Source organism: Artemia sp. Qi Xiang Cuo, chromosome 16 (assembly GCF_049724085.1).
Source record: "Artemia sp. Qi Xiang Cuo chromosome 16, ASM4972408v1, whole genome shotgun sequence".
Classification (NCBI taxonomy): domain Eukaryota; kingdom Metazoa; phylum Arthropoda; class Branchiopoda; order Anostraca; family Artemiidae; genus Artemia; species Artemia sp. Qi Xiang Cuo.
This window is the reverse complement of record NC_142809.1, coordinates 41,709,638-41,728,055: the sequence shown is the minus strand read 5'-3', so window position 1 is coordinate 41,728,055 and position 18,418 is coordinate 41,709,638. Positions and strand designations below refer to the sequence as shown.

The window sequence follows — 18,418 nt, the reverse complement described above, 5'->3', positions numbered from 1 at the left end:
ATTTTCTTGATTTTTCAAAGTTCATTTTGAATTTCTTTCGTTGACATTCATCAGTTGGAATATTACAGTAGTGTTTGGTTGTTTTTTACCTTGTCACTGTTACATTTTCTTGATTTTTCAAAGTTCATTTTGAATTTCTGTCTTTGTAATTCTGGTGTTGTAATATTTCAGAAGTGTTTGGTAGTGGTTTACCTTGTCACAGTTACATTTTCGTGATTTTTCAAAGTTCATTTTGAATTTTTTTCGTTGAAATGCAAGAGTTGAAATATTTCAGTAGTGTTTGGCTGTGGTTTACCATATCACAGTTGCATTTTCTTGATTTTTCAAAGTTCATTTGAATTTCTTTCGTTTAAATGCCAGAGTTGGAATATTTCAGGAGTGTTTGGTTGTGGCTTACCTTGTCACAGTTACATTTTCTTGATTTTTCAAAGGTCATTTTGAATTTCTTTCGTTGAAATGCAAGAGTTGGAATATTTCAGTAGTGTTTGGTTGTGATTTACCTTGTCACAGTTACATTTTTTTGATCTTTCAAATTTCATTTTGAATTTCTTTCGTTGAAATGCAAGAGTTGAAATATTTCAGTAGTGTTTGGATGTGGTTTACCTTGTCACAGTTACATTTTCTTGATTTTCAAAGTTCATTTTGAATTTATTTCGTTGAAATGCAAGAGTTGGAATATTTCAGTAGCGTTTGGTTGCGGTTTTCCTTGTCACAGTGGCATTTTCTTGATTTTTCAAAGTTCATTTTGAATTTCTTTCGTTGAAATGTAAGAGTTGGAATATTTCAGTAGTGTTTGGTTGTGGTTTACCTTGTCACAGTTGCATTTTCTTGATTTTTCAAAGTTCATTTTGTCTTTATTTAGCTGTAATGCAAGAGTTGGACTATTTCAGAAGTGTTTGCTTATGGTTTACAATGTCACAGTTACATTTTCTTGATTTTTCAAAGTTCTTTTTTAATTTCTTTCATTGAAAAGCAAGATTTGGAATATTTCAATGGTGTATGCTTATGGTATACCTTGTCACAATTGCAATCTTTTGATTTTTCAAAGTTCATTTTGGATATCTTTTATTTAAAAGAAAGAGTTGAAATATTTCAGTTGTGTGTTTTCGTGGTTTACCGTGTCAAGTTTACACTTTCTTGATCTTTCAAAGTTCTTTGGATCTTTTTTCATCGAAATGCATAAGTTGGAATATTTCAGCAGTGTTTTCTAGTGGGTTACCATGTCACAGTTACATTTTCCTGATTTTTCAAAGTTCATTTTGAATTTCTTTCGTTGAAATGCCAGAGTTGGAATTTTTCAGTAGTGTTTGGTTGTGGTTTACCTTGTCACAGTTACATTTTCTTGATTTTTTCAAAGTTCATTTTGAATTTCTTTCATTGAAAAGCAAGAGTTGGAATATTTCAGTAGTGTTTGGTTGTGGTTTATCTTGTCACAATTACATTTTCTTGATTTTTCAAAGCTCATTTTGAATTTCTTTCGTTGAAATGCAAGAGTTGGAATATTTCAGAAGTGTTTGGTTGTGGTTTACCTTGTCACAGTTACATTTTCGTGATTTTTCAAAGTTCATTTGAATTGCTTTCGTTGAAATGCAAGAGTTGAAATATTTCAGTAGTGTTTGGCTGTGGTTTACCATGTCACAGTTGCATTTTCTTGATTTTTCAAAGTTCATTTTGAATTTCTTTCGTTGAAATGCAAGAGTTGGAATATTTCAGTAGTGTTTGGTTGTGATTTACCTTGTCACAGTTACATTTTCTTGCTTTTTCAAAGTTCATTTAGAATTTCTTTCGTTGAGATGCAAGAGTTGGAATATTTCAGTAGTGTTTGGTTGTGGTTTACCTTGTCACAGTTACATTTTCTTTATTTTTCAAAGTTCATTTTGAATTTCTTTCGTTGAAATGCAAGAGTTGGAACTTTTCAGTAGTGTTTTGATGTGGTTTACCTTGTCAGAGTTACATTCTCTTGATTTTTCAAAGTTCATTCTGAATTTCTTTCATTGAAAAGCAAGAGTTGGAATATTTCACTAGTGTTTGGATGCGGTTTACCTTGCCACAGTTACATTGTCTTGATTTTTTCAAAGTTCATTTTTAATTTCATTCGTTGAAATGCAGGAGTTGGAATATTTCAGTAGTGCTTGGTTATGGTTTACCTTGTCACAGTTAAATTCTCTTGATTTTTCAAAGTTCATTTTGAATTTTTTTCGTTGAAATGCAAGAGTTGGAATATTTCAGTAGTGTTTGGTTGTGGTTTACCTTGTCACAGTTACATTTTCCTGATTTTTCAAAGTTCATTTTGAATTTCTTTCATTGAAATGCAAGAGTTGGAAAAAAACATGAGAGATATTTTGGTGAGTAACTTGACTCATTTACTTTTTACTGATATATCAAAGAACATTAATAAATTATATCTAAGAAATGAACTAGTTGGAATATTTCAGTAGTGATTTGTTTTTGATTACCTTGACTCAGGAACCTCTTCATTAATTTTCAAAGTTCATTCTGAATGTCTTTCCTTGAAATGCAAAAGTTGGAATATTTCAGTAGTGTTTTGTTATGGTTTACCTTGTCACAGTTATATTTTCTTGATTTATCAAAGATCATTTTGAATTTCCTTCGTTGAAATGAAAGTGTTGGAATATTTAAGTAGTGTTGGTTTGTGGTTTACCTTGTAACGGTTACATTTTCTTGATTTTTCAGAGTTCATTTGAATTTCTTTCCTTTAAATGCAAGAGTTGGAATATTTCAGTAGTGTTTGGTTGTGGTTTACCTTGTCACAGTTACATTTTCTTGATTTTTCAAAGAAAGCAATTCAAACTCTTGCATTTCAACTCTTGCATTTCAATAACAACTACACTGTGTGAAGTTGAAGTTGTGTTTGCATAAATTGTTTTTAGCGTTATTTCTGCATAAGCTTTGAATTTTATTGAAAACATTTTTTCACAAGGCAGTTCATTGCAAAACTCACTTTTTAGTTTTCACTTACTAGGGGACTGGGAGGGGAACCATTCAACATTTAAAGCATCTGGCTTTAAAACATCTGGCTTAAAATCTAAAGGATATTTCAACTCTTGCATTTCAACGAAAGCAATTCAAATGAACCTTGAAAAATCACGAAAATGTAACTGTGACAAGGTAAACCACAACCAAACACTTCTGAGATATTCCAACTCTTGCTTTTCAACGAAAGAAATTCAAAATGAACTTTGAAAAATCAAGAAAATGTAACTGTGACAAGGTAAACCACAACCAAACACTACTGAAATATTCCAACTCTTGCTTTTCAATGAAAGAAATTCAAAATGAACTTTGAAAAATCAAGAAAATGTAACTGTGACAAGGTAAACCACAACCAAACACTACTGAAATATTCCAACTCTTGCAATACAACGAAAGAAATTCAAAATGAAATTAGAAAAATCAAGAAAATGTAACTGTGACAAGGTAAACCACAACCAAACACTACTGAAAAATTCCAACTCTTTCATTTCAACGAAAGAAATTCAAATGAACTTTGAAAAATCAAGAAATTGTAACTGTGACAAGGTAAACCACAACCAAACACTACTGAAATATTCCAACTCTTGCATTTCAAAGAAATAAATTCAAAATCAACTTTGAAAAATAAAGAGAATGTAACTGTGATAAGTTATACCAAAACCATACACTACTTAAATATTCCAACTCTTGCATTTCAACGAAAGAAATTCAAAATGAACTTTGAAAAATCAAGAAAATGTAACTGTGACAAGGTAAACCACAACCAAACACTACTGAAATATTCCAAGTCTTGCTTTTCAACTAAATAAAAACAAAATGAACTTTGAAAAATCAAGAAAATGCAACTGTGACAAGGTAAACCACAACCAAACACTACTGAAATATTCCAACTCTTGCATTTCAACGAAAGAAATTCAAAATGAACTTTGAAAAATCAAGAAAATGTCACTGTGACAAGGAAAACCACAACCAAACGCTACTGAAATATTCCAACTCTTGCACTTCAACGAAAGAAATTCAAAATGAACTTTGAAAATCAAGAAAATGTAACTGTGACAAGGTAAACCACATCCAAACACTACTGAAATATTCTAACTCTTGCATTTCAAGGAAAGAAATTCAAAATGAAATTTGAAAGATCAAAAAAATGTAACTGTGACAAGGTAAATCACAACCAAACACTACTGAAATATTCCAACTCTTGCATTTCAACGAAAGAAATTCAAAATGAGCTTTGAAAAATCAAGAAAATGTATCTGTGACAAGGTAAGCCACAACCAAACACTACTGAAATATTCCAACTCTTGCATTTCAACGAAATAAATTCAAAATGAAATTTGAAAAATCAAGAAAATACAACTGTGACATGTTAAACCACATCCAAACACTACTGAAATATTTCAACTCTTGCATTTCAACGAAAGCAATTCAAAATGAACTTTCAAAAATCGCGAAAATGTAACTGTGACAAGGTAAACCACAATCAAACACTTCTGAAATATTCAAACTCTTGCATTTCAACGAAACAAATAAAAAATCACAAATTAAAAATCAAGAAACTTGATCTTAGACAGGGTAAACCGCAAGCAAACACTACTGAAATATTCCAACTCTTGAATTTCAACGAAAGAAATTAAAAATAAACTTTGAAAAATCAAGAAAATTTAACTGTGACAATTAAAACCACAAGCAAACACTACTCTAATATTCCAACTCTATCATTTATACGAATTAAAATACAACTTATATATTAAAAAAAATTAAAATGTAAATTTGAAAATTCAAAACACACACACTCAATGCTTATATATTTAAACTAGTTCATTTCAACAAATGAAATTCAAATGAATTTTCAAAAATCAAGAAAATGTAACTGTGATAAGGCATACCACAACCAAACACAGCTGGAATATTCCAACTCTTGCTTTTCAAAGAAAGAAATTCAAAGTCAACTTTGATAAATCATGAAAATGTAACTGTGACAAGGTAAACCACCACCAAACACTACTGAAATATTCCAACTCTTGCATTTCAATGAAAGAAATTCAAAATGAACTTTGAAAATCAAGAAAATGTAACTGTGACAAGGTAAACCATAACCAAACACAACTGAAATATTCCAACTCTTGCATTTCAACGAAAGAAATTCAAAATGAACTTTGAAAAATCAAGAAAATGCAACTGTGACAAGGTAAACCACGACCAAACACTACTGAAATTTTCCAACTCCTGCATTTCAAGGAAAGAAATTCAAAATGAACTTTGAAAAATCAGGAAAATGTAACTGTGACAAGGTAGACCACAACCAAACACTACTGAAATATTCCAACCCCTGCATTTCAACGAAAGAAACTCAAAATGAACTTTGAAAAATCAAGAAAATGTAACTGTGACAAGGTAAAACACAACCAAACACTTCTGAAATATTCCAACTCTTGCATTTCAACGAAAGAAATTCAAAATGAACTTTGAAAAATCAAGAAAATGTAACTGTGACAAGGTAAACCACAACCAAACAAAAATCAAGAAAATGTAACTGTGACAATTTAAAAAACAAAAACGAAATACTTAAATATTACAAATCTGTCTATAAAAAGAAAGAAAATAGAAATGAAAATTTAAAAATCTATTAAATTTAACTGCTAAAATTTTATAAAACAAAAACCACTACTTAAATAATAAAACTATTTCAAATCAACTAAAGAAATAATATATGAACTTTGAAAAATCAAGAAAATGTAACTGTGACAAGGTAAACCGCAACCAAACACTACTGAAATATTCCAACTCTTGCATTTCAACGAAAGAAATTCAAAATGAACTTTAAAAATCAAGAAAATGTAACTGTGACAAGGTAAACCACAACCAAACACTACTGAAATATTCCAACTCTTGCTTTTCAAGGAAAGAAATTCAAAATGAACTTTGAAAAATCATGAAAATGTAACTCTGACAAGGTAAACCACAACCAAACACTACTGAAATATTCCAACTCTTGCATTTCAACGAAAGAAATTCACAATGAACTTTGAAAAATCATGAAAATGTAACTATGACAAGGTAAACCACAACCAAACACTACTGAAATATTCCAACTCTTGCATTTCAACGAAAGAAATGCAAAATGAACTTTGAAAAATCAAGAAAATGTAACTGTCACAAGGTAAACCACAACCAAACAATACTGAAATATTCAAACTCTTGCATTTCAACGAAAGAAATTCAAAATGAACTTTGAAAAATCAAGAAAATGTAACTGTGACAAGGTAAATCAGAACCAAACACTTCTTAAATATTCCAACTCTTGCATTTCAACGAAATAAATTAAAAATTAACATTTAATATTCAATAATATGTATCTTTGACAATTTTAAACACAACCAATCACTTCTTAAATATTCCAACTCTTACATTTCAACGAATGAAATTCAAAATTAACGTTGAAAAATTTAGAAAATGTAACTTTGATAAGGTAAACCACAAGGAAACACTTCTGAAATAGTCCAACTCTTGCATTTCAACAAAAGATGTTCAAATGAACTTTGAAAAATCATGAAGATGTAATTGTGACACGGTAAACCACGACCAAACACTACTGAAATATTCCAACTTTTGCATTTCAGCGAAAGAAATTCAAAATGAAATTTGAAAAATCAAGAAAATGTAACTGTGACAAGGTAAACCACAACCAAACACTACTCAAATATTCCAACTCTTGCATAACAACGAAAGAAATACAAAATCAACCTACAAAAAACAATAAACTCAAACAGAGAAACCCAAAAAAACAAAAAAACACTACTGAAATATTCCAACTCCTGCATTTCAACGAAAGAAATTCAAAATGAACATTGAAAAATCAAGAAAATTTAACTGTGACAAGGTAAATCACAACCAAACACTTCTGAAATATTCCAACTCTTGCATTTCAACGAAAGAAATTCAAAATGAACTTTGAAAAATCGAGAAAATGTAACTGTGACAAGGTAAACCACAACCAAACACTACTGAAATATTCCAACCCTTGCATTTCAACGAAAGAAATTCAAAAATGAACTTTGAAAAATCAGGCCTTTGGGTGCCGGGGGCCCTTTTAGGGGGGGGGGGTGGCGTGGGGAGGGGGTCGTTCTTTGTCTCAATGCACAAAAATATAAAAAAATGGGGGAGGAGGAGGAGGGGGAGGGGAGGGAGGGGGAGGGAGGAAGGGGAGGGGGAGGAGGGGAGGGGGAGGATGGGAGGGGAGGGGGAGGAGGGAGAGGAGGGGGAGGAGATGGAGGGAGAGGGGCCCTTTGGGGGCCAAAGGGGGAGGAGGGGGCTTTGGGGGCCAAAGGGGGGGGGGGAGGGGCCCTTTTGTGCCCGGGGGTCTGAAGGACCCTTGAGGGCCGGGTGACCCTTTGGGAGCCCGGTGGACCTTTGAGGGCCTGGGGACTTCCTTCGGGGTTGGGGTAGGGGGATTGGAACCCTTTGGGGTTGGGGTAGAGGACCTAACAACACTGTTCAAATGGAACTTGTGTATTATAACGACCACAGAGTTTCACCATTAAATTCTCTTCTAAAATCTCTTCAAAAATCATATTTTATACTGTCTCTAACTGTTTCGCCGAAATAACTCCCTAAAATGGCTAAAACGGTATCGCCTAAATAATCCCTAAACGTAATTCAACATGTTCCTCTTGTTTAGCATCCCTGCGCTGGCGCATTTCAATTATTTGGAAACCTGATTCCCGCGCTAAAACAATTCATCGCTAAGATCTAAACTTTGCCTCGGAAACGATTCTCTTGTTAGAACTCCAAATTAATTTCCCTTCCGTGAATCAATTCTCTTTAGAACAACGAATTAATTCCCCTTACGTGTCAATCAATCAATCATGACATCATCTGTCACGTGTGATCTAAACTTTGTACCGGAGACAATTCTCTTTGGAAATACATCAAAGACATTAATTAACTTGACGTCATCTGCCAGACATTCCCTTGTCCGGAAACAATTTGATTAATGGCTGATAGCACAGGTGTTCCCCAGAAACTCATAACATTTGCATTGAACAACAAATATTGGAAACACGCGATCTCCCGGAAACTCATATCATTTGCATTGAACAACAACAGGAAGGAAGTGTCATTAACTGTTTCCCGGAAACTCATAACACCTGCATCGAACAACAACAAGAAGGGAGTGACAAAGTTCCTGTTTTTCCATTCTCACTGACAAAATCCATAAAAACATCAAATAAATCGAACAACACACATAACCATCCATGAAAACAGACATAAATGTGAAAAAAGTTCCTGTTTTTTCATTCTCACTGACAAAAACCATAAAAACAGAAATAAATGTGAGAAAATTCCTGTTTTTCAAATTCTCACTGACAAAAACCATAAATCATCCATAACCATCCAAGAAAAACATCATATAAATCCACCAACACACATAATCATCCAAGAAAACATCCATAAAAGTGACAATATTCCTGGTTTTTCAAGTGAAAAAATTCCTGTTTTTTCATTCTCAGTGAGAAAACCATAAACCACGTGGTCCTGTTCGGAGTAGCACCCCCCTCTCTACTTGTATTGTCAGATTTTTTCCTTAAGGTAAGCCACTCCCCATCCAAACCAAAGCACCGGCTGTCTTCCTACCTGAAACATCTATCTAAAATTCCACAATTGGTAAGTGAAGAAATGAAACTAATTGTGGATGTTCGTAGAAAAATTTAGAAAGTTGGTTGATCCCGTAAACATTTCTGTGGATAGGGAGGGGGGATCTACATTGACAAGGATACAAGATTTTTCCAGAAATACATTTTATTTTCTTGAATGCACACAGATTTCCAGGTCTCACAGACTCTCGGCCTTCCAATCTCTTATCCCCCTGCAGGTTCCCTTCAAAAATACGGTACTGGTGCATTATGTGAGCACTGCTAAAGAAGCCAAGTTTGGTTAATGCTAATGAAATAAAATAAAAAAAAGGATGAATATATAATGGTTTATAAACAAATTTGGGCTATATATTTGCACAAAAGGGAGGGGGGGATAAAGCATACCATATATTAAATACGTAACTTAACATAACCTCACCTAACCTAGGTACCTTTTTCCCCTTAAACCCCAAAAAACAATCGTTCAAATATTGTAACTCATTGAGAAACCACGGCTTTGTAGTCATTTATCTATAGCGGTCTCTTGCAAATAGAGCGTATGACCGGTTTTTCATGACTGGTTTCCTTGTACAATATATAGCAGTGCCCATATAATGCACCTATACCAAAAATACTAACTTCATACGTCTATTTATTAAGATATGGAATAAATTCATATTTTCTCTAAGAAACTTGTAAACTAGCTTGAGAAACTGAGCTCACGTTTCTCCTTTACATCTAGACCAATTTCCTACTTACAAATTTACAGGACATGAACGAGCCAGCAAATTTTGTAAATGGTGACGTCAATGGATGCAGTGAAAATTCCATAAATTTCCCGCCATATAAGCCTCGTAAGTACATATTTATTATCTAAACCTAGGATAACTTTTGTGCGAAAGTAAGGGAAAATTTTTATGAAATACTTTGGATTTTTCTTATGTTATATAATAAATGAACACGTTTGTTTTAAGGATAGTAAAGAGTGACTTACAAACTTGAAAAAAAAAACAGAAACAAATCCTAAAATCTGGCCCCTGTCCTCTCTTTAGCCATGGCCTATTATACATTGTTTCGTGAATGGCAAAAAAGGACACATATTTACGACCCAAGCCAAGCACTCTTTATAAGTAAAAAAAGAGATCCCGCTGCACAAAATGGCGAATAATAGCATTTTGGCCAGTAAAAGTTCAAAGCCTGTCGAGCAAAACTATGCGAACGGTTGAAAGAATATTTATGTAGCCTTCAAGTCCCAAAGGTGTTATTAACGTGCTGAATAATATTAATCCCAAAACATAAAGTTATTTGATAAAAATAAACCGTAATTATAGACCGTTTATCTAAAAAAGGCATCAACTATAAAATATCATATAGTCGCAAACTACGTACTAAGGAGCCTAGGCTCTGAAAATGCATTTTAGGCCAAAGTTTTAAAAATTTCTGTGAGACGTGCTCGAGGTAAAGTGAATGAATACTCAGATGATCATGGATTAAATCTCTGAATTCTGCATTTCAACTTTACTCAGAATTTAGCTCGTCCCGGTTTATCTTGGCTCAGAGATTGTCGACGAAGCCTCCTTGCACGTGTTTCTTGGTTACTGCGGCAGGTCTCCATGTCGAAGACTTTTTTCAACGTACGACGTTTACTTTGTGCCTCAAGCACATACTTTTGAATGCTATAGCTTGTTTTTTTCTTTATATTGAGCTTCCACCACTTGCTAGGATATAACAAATATGACATGATTTCACTGTTGAGGAGTCATAGTAATAAGGAAAGAGTCCTTTTTTGGCCTCTGAACTGGTTTAAGTTTTTAAAGGCGATGTCTTTAATTTTTTACGTTTTGAATGTTTTTCATTATCATTCTTCTCTTAGTCTCATTCTGTACTTTCTCTTTGTATTCGACCCAACTTCCATGGACTTTCTCTATTGTCCAATTCCTTCATACCAGATCAAGCAAGGAGTCGGCAACCATAGATCTCGTATTGTCAATGCTAATTTACTATTCAATATCCTCTACTTTATCACGGAGACCTTTTAGCTCCTGTTTTGTACTTTCTAGAAGCATCTCATCATCAGAAAAATCAAGGTTGAAAATAAGTCTATATCGGATTATAACTCCAGAGCTGTTTCCTTTTAAACACTGTACATCAAAATAATAAACAAGAACAGTGATAAATTTTATTTTGCCATATTCCTGCGTTCTTGCCAGACTTCCGACATTATTCTGAAATATCTAATAATTCTGTTCTGTCTTTATGCATCATTCAATGTTTCCATACAATACCATGATCAGGCTTATTTTTTTTTTTAAATACGATAATGCTGAATGAATTCCTAGAGAGTGCCATGGTCCGTTGAATCAAAAACCTTTCCAAAGTCAATGAAGAGCATTTCTAAAGTCGCCGAAGAGCATTTAGAACCTGTTGAAATACTAATTTGCTTTTTTATATGGGCAATTAGCTTGTATCTGAGGTCTGAAAAAGATCTGCCAATCCTTTTCTCAGTCTCTCAAGTATCAAGAGAGTCTCCACCTTACTTCATTTTTTACTTATTTTCATTCGTCGGCTCTCACCGGCTTCTTGACCGCCTTACATTTACAACTGCATAACATATCTGTAAATACTGATAACTGATAAGCATCAACGGACGTAGTCGTCATAATATCAATTAATTTCCAAGTTTTTTACGATATCAAGCCACCTTCTGTTTTCCATGTGTCTAATAAATCCTGGACTACGTCATTGCATGTATGTATTCTTTATGTTGTGTCAGACTTTTTTTTTAAATTCTGCACAATTTTTGGCAGCAAAGAGCGTAAAAGTTTTTAGCTTCATATAGACATTTTTTACATCTACCTCGGTCATTTAATTTACCCTTAGCATACTGCTTCTTGGAAATATAGTCTCCCTTCTTGTGGTTTTCAGCTCAAGTTTTATCATTACCATCAAAAGAATTGAACCCAAATGAGCAACCACCTGTGAAAGTCTTTTAAGTCAAGTAGACTTGACCGTCATCTCTTACAATTTGTGGACAGTGCTTCAACGTAATTAAGAAATTTTTGTGTGAATGAAATCCATCGTTCCTGTTTATCCTTTACGAAGTCCTAACTTTTATTAGATTTGTATTCTTCTGGCAAACGATCGACTGTCTCAACATTAATTATTTGCTTATTTGTTGAGTTGCGTTAAAATAAACAATTCCGCCATTCCATCGTAAATTTAATTTGCAAGACAAATCCCAAAATACTTCGTCAGTTATACTATTACTGGAAATTATGTCTTCATTTAATTTGATTTCTTTCAGTAATTTATTGAAAGATTTATATTTATCAATTCCAGGAAATGCTTTTCGAATACTTTCTATTCAGGATCGACATGTATATTTTTTTTAACGAACAATTTTCGAAATACTTCCAGAGATGAAATTTTCAGTACACGAATTAATTGTTTCACTACCGTTGCTTTTGAGTTGAACAGGTAAGCGCTGACAGAAATCAACTCTAGCGACTAAAATTATTGATGATGCTTATTTACTAACCGCATGTCTACTAACCGCAGATTTCCTTGCGAATTATTTTCGTTTGCGATTCGTTTCTCCTAGTCTTGTAGCCAAAGATTTCGTTGCGCGTGATTTTCCTGCGCCTTTCGATGTGATTCTTGTTGTCGCTTTTGTTGTAGCCGTAGATTTCGTTCTTCTTTGTTTTCGTTCATCATTTCCTCTGATATTTTTTTCATAATTATTACTTTAACAGTTCGGACTCGTTTGTCATTTTGTATTGTTTTGCATGATGTCATATATACCAAAAAGTGTTCAATATGATAACCCAGAAAAAAAAGTTTTCCCGTAGTCGTGACCTATCTAGATCGTTTTTTTTTCAGGGCAGGAAATGTTAGTGTACCAATTTTCTAAGAAATTCACAGATTTGTATTTGAAAAATAATAGATACATACATAATAATTGCTCCTAAGAGACCAAAATTTGCTAGGTACTTGTCTTCTAACCACATATTAATGTGAAATTCTTTTTGAGTTTTTCCTAGTAATATATTTATTACGTTGTTACATAATTCAGTATTAATCAGGAATGTTGTATTGCACATACCCTCAGATATACATAAATTACACAATAGTAAAATTATCTTTTTATTCTTTAGTTTTAAGGCATGGGGTGGCAAATCAGCAATTTCAGATAAATTGAGGAATTCCAGCGTGAGTTAATTGCCACCTTCCTGTTTATCCTTCACAGAATCAAAACTTTTTTAGGATTTGTATTCTTCTGGTGATAACAATCTCAGCATTTACTTACTTCTTTGTTGAGTGACGCTAAAATAAGGTGTTCCTTCATTCCATTGTAATTTTGATTTTCAAATGGCTCTTCAATCAAATTACCCCTGGAAGTTATATCCAGGATACGCTTTGCGAATGCTTTCCTTTTCAGGATCAACACGAGTATTTTTTAACGAAAAGTCTTTGAAATTTTTTCTGAGATATCTCTTTTTTACTGACAACTTGAGTGTTTTAAAACGCTTGTTTCGGAGTCGGACAAGTAAGCACTGATGTAAATCACCTCTAGTGATTAAAATTGCTGATGATACTCAATTACTCACTCAATAATTATGTATTCAAATATGACTGTTTTGGATTTGAACAGGTAAAAACAGAAATTGACCCCTATGACAAAAATTATTCATGATACTGTATTACTCAGTTATCAAATATGCAAAAATTATCAATTACTAATGCTCTTTGTTGCATGTCTTTTAACCGCGAATTTCGTTGTGTCATTTTGTTTTGCGATTTGTTGCGAGTCTCTCTGTTGTTTGTTTTAAAACTACGGATTTCGTTTTGCGTTCTTTTCATTTATGATTCGTTGTGATGCTCGTTTTTGCATTTATTCTAACCATAGATTTTTTTGCGATTCATTTTCCTTCATCCTTACATTTTTTCTATACCCTATGCTCTAGCAATACAGTCAATAAAAAGGAAACATTCTTATAGAACATTTTTTAAATAAAAACTGACGGCTATATATTACGGCTATAACGGCATATATCACTAACAGGAAAACACTTTTGACTTTTCGTTTCTGCATCAAACAAATCGTGGTAACGAACTGTAAGTAAGGAGCGACCCGGCTCAATAGTAACCAAGACTCTAAAAAACGGAATTTCGATAACAATAGATACATCAAAGAATCAGATTTCTATGCTTTAAGCGACGTTAGAACTTAACACGAACAGAAGTTATTCCGCATATGAAAGGAGCTGCCTCCTCCTCAACCCCTCGCTCTTTACGCTAAAGATTGAATCTGTCTCACAACTTCATTTTTTAAAACAATAAAAAACTTTAGCGTAAAGAGTGAGGGGGCAGCCCCTTTCATATAGGGAATAATTTCTGTTCGTTTTAAATTTTAACGTGTCTCCTTACTTTCAGTTAAAAAAGTTTTTTTTTTTTTTTTAATCTAGTAAAGAACGAGCCACGGGGAATCAGGCACCAGAGTCACTCAAATAAAAAACTATAACACAAAGAAGCATTTTTTCAACAGATACGTGTCTTATATAGTCTCTTGTCATGAGATACGTGTGTTTTATCGTCTTGTATAGGAAGATGTAGTTGTGTCAAAAATTGCATTTTATGTTTAATATTGTGTTTTGTTACTTACAAAAATCACATAGATATAGTAATTTCCTTTCAAATGAGCCCCTAAATATCTCACTATGATGTTTCAATACCCCACTGTTGGCTAAAAAAAGGAGCAGAAAAGGGGACCCATCACTGTGTCCCTTTAAAAAATTGATTTTCCTTGTTGATCAAGATGGGCTACTGTAATTCCCTTATACCCTGTATTCAGCTGGGTTGATTTCAATGGTGAAGTTTTGATATTGATCCGACACTATTTTGCGTATATTTTTTATATATTTGTGTACTACTTTGCTTGTTTGGTTATTTTTTATATCTCCACAAATTTCTATTGCAACAAGCTCTTATCATAAAGATTACTCGAAATAATAATTACCTTTGGTGGAAGATACCATGTTACAGTTTGCAGACGTGAAAATTTGATTATTGCTGTCTTATGAATATTTCGATATCTTGAAAATAGCTCCCTGCATTTTGGTCTCTGAGTCCATTCACAAACGGAAATCTATTCCCAGCTTTCTTTCTTTTATTTAAAGGCATATATATATATATATATATATATATATATATATATATATATATATATATATATATATATATATATATATATATATATATATATATATATATATATATATATATATATATATATATATATATATATATATGTATATATATATATATATATATATATATATATATATATATATATATATATATATATATATATATATATATATATATATATATATATATATATATATATATATATATATATATATATATATATATTTATATATATATATATATATATATATATATATATATATATATATATATATATATATATATATATATATATATATATATATATATATATATATATATATATATATATATATATATATATATATATATATATATATATATATATATATATATATATATATATATATATATATATATATATATATATATATATATATATATATATATATATATATATATATATATATATATATATATATATATATATATATATATATATATATATATATATATATATATATATATATATATATATATATATATATATATATATATATATATATATATATATATATATATATATATATATATATATATATATATATATATATATATGTATATATATATATATATATATATATATATATATATATATATATATATATATATATGTGTGTGTGTATATATATATATATATATATATATATATATATATATATATATATATATATATATGTATATATATATATATCGAAGTTTTCAATGACAGAGCTTAGGAAATCGGTGAAATACCCACTTGAGGGAAATGCCGATCAAGCAGTTAAAAGTATTAAATATTTTTAGGTACTTATGGATATACACTAGATGATAAAACCGTCTGCCCTGATCATGTTCAATATGCTGGCCTCCATTACGATGCTCATAACCTATATGGCTGGTATCAGTCGGAGCCTACTATTACGTAAGTTCTATTTAGACCTAGTTCTTGACAATTTAGAATGATGTCTTATTATGGTACACTTGAATACAACTTAAGGTAGTGTCCAAATCTTGAAGGATTACAAACTCTTTTAATAGGTCAGTTGATCTTTCTTGCTGTTATTTGTCCCTCTTTGCATTAAGTTGGAGCTCAGTGTTTTAGGTTACAAATTAAAGTTTGCCTAAATTAAATTGGGCTAAAATGCTAAATTGTCTACATTAATTTAGGCTAACTGATCTGAACTTAATTCAGTTTTATTGGTAAAAGATGAAAGCTTGCTTAAATTAAGTTTACTGATTTTGTCCGATTTATTCATTGAGACATCCTTAAAAAGCTTAACTTCTTTAGTTTTAGGAGTATAATTTGTAGAAATAAGGGTTAGTTTCAAATTTGCTATGTTTTTATTCATCTTAAAAATTTATTTATAGAGCTGTCCAACAAGCAACAGGAAAACGAGGTTTCGCTTTGTCTCGCAGTACTTTCATTGGCTCTGGAAAATGGGTTGCTCATTGGCTGGGAGACAATTTTTCAAACTGGCCTAATCTTAAAAAATCAATTATTGGTGAGTTAGTCACTTTTGGTTGTCACTAAAAAAAATAGTGTAACCTCTTTTTTTTCTTTAAGAGCATTGATTAGGGAGGAAGAAATATCTTAATTCAATACAATCCTGAAAGACGTAATATCTATTTAAAGTTCATTATATTACACAATATCAGGTCCAGAGATATCTCTGTCAGACGATTGAGCTTCATAATCATTTTAACATACAGGATTTGAAACCATAAATGGTAATGTAGAGTAAGTAAAAAGTAGCAGATGTACAGAAAATAAACAAACTTTTAGATCCACTATTTTTTGGGATAGTTTCTATTTTTAGGGACAGTGACGTAATAGATTTTCTTTTCCCCTATCTAATACCTCTCTTTAAGTCTTCTCTATGCTTCTATAATGTAATCAGTCGATATTTTTCTCTATCAGCTCTGTTTTGTTGCTCTTTTATTTGGTATTGAACGCAGTATATGCTCTTTGGTTGTATAAATCTATTCGGATAATGTTGCCCCTTCTGCCCTCCTAGATGGATAAATCAATAATGTTATCAAAATATAAAGTATATCAAATAGGGTGTGCAAATCAATAGTATTTGGAAATCTATAAACTGACTCTGTAAAATAAATTCATTTTGATCCCGATTTCAAATATGTCAAACATTTGTTTACTTTTAGGCTATCCATCAGCAATTGTGTGGAACAAAACTGCATGGTTTTTACAAAAGGGGGAAAATAAAAAAAAAAGAACAATGTTAACGAGAATTTGCTTCCTCAAATTCACAGAGGAGGCTTAAGTTCTCTATCTGGAGAACTTGGAGTTTAGTATTTTCTATGAGAAAGAGGATCAAAGGTGCGTCCCTCTTGGTTCTTTTTTGTTTTACCTGGGATCATTGTATTGAGCTGTAGCTCATATAATCTAGACACGGCATGTTTGAATAAAAATTAAAATTCCTACTGCCCTTTTAACTTATTAAATATATGAAACCAAACAAGAGCAACATTTTTGGCTCCAAGACCTTTTTTGTATTAAATAGAGCCAAAAAATTTTGAACAAAAGTCTTGAGAAAATCAATCGGTTTATTGTATATTGCATAGCTGTAGGATGTTATCGTCTGTTTTAGATACGGAGGGGGGAGAGGGCCGTAAATATAATACATTAATAAGAGGGAGGGCCTGAATCCCTGCATATTTGGTCGTAGATTTTTCTTGATTTTGTGAGACGCTCTTTAGACAGTGGCAGATTCAGGAGGATGGCTGTAGTGATTAGTTAGGCGGAGCAGAAATGCTAGAAAAGATGCTTTCCTTACTTTAATTGAGGACAAGTAGCGTATACGAAGAATTTTTTTCAGGAATCAAGGATATTACAAAAAGGAATCTAATATCAAAAGTTTCGGCCCAACAGCTTTTGGGAAGATATAAAATAGATACTGTATATTTTGGAAAAAAATAGACTTTCAGTTTTTCGGAAACCTAATTGAACCAATCAGTAATGCTTGCCTAGTGTGTAATTGCGGTCAAAACCTTTACATGGCACATTTTCAATAGCTGTAAGACTAGTGAGGGAAGGAGGTTGACAACTGAATCTTTAAAAGGACGAAAGTGATTTCTTAAATGAGTCTCGGACTCTCAAGACTATACAACTAGTATCGCTCAGGACTCTCAAAATTACTAACACACTAATAGCGAAAAGACAGTGACTGACATATATCCTGAAAAGTTTAGTAGCAGGAGCTGCGAAAAAAAAGAGATTTTACTTGAGTTGATGTGCCCTAGAAAGGCACTTTGGATTTCTATGGGTTTCTCCAATCTATTCCATGACCAATGATCAGATTAGTCGTAATTACCAAAACTTTGGACCTAAAATTTTTGGATTAGCCTCATTTTTAAAAATCTTCATGGTCATAGCAAATTTTCATTATCTCATGCTTTGTATTTTCTGACATTGATCGAACTGAGGTACGCTGATAATTCTGAAAGTGGTGACACATCGATGTAATATGAGCCAACTATTTTTTTTAGTTATTTCGTATTCGTTTAATGAATAGCTTTCGTAACAAGCAAAACTGAACGCT

General features: G+C 32.0%; 1 protein-coding gene across 1 annotated transcript in view; it reads left to right on the top strand.

The window, feature by feature from the left end:
• The window catches only part of LOC148942917 (sucrase-isomaltase, intestinal-like), a 104,014-nt gene that overhangs the window by 43,407 nt on the left and 42,189 nt on the right, over positions 1-18,418 (top strand). Inside the window, exons 5-7 of the mRNA XM_089102396.1 lie at positions 9,400-9,484; positions 15,663-15,780; positions 16,227-16,360. Coding sequence (XP_088958522.1) covers positions 9,400-9,484; positions 15,663-15,780; positions 16,227-16,360 — 337 coding nt within the window. The remainder of the gene's footprint in view (positions 1-9,399; positions 9,485-15,662; positions 15,781-16,226; positions 16,361-18,418) is intronic.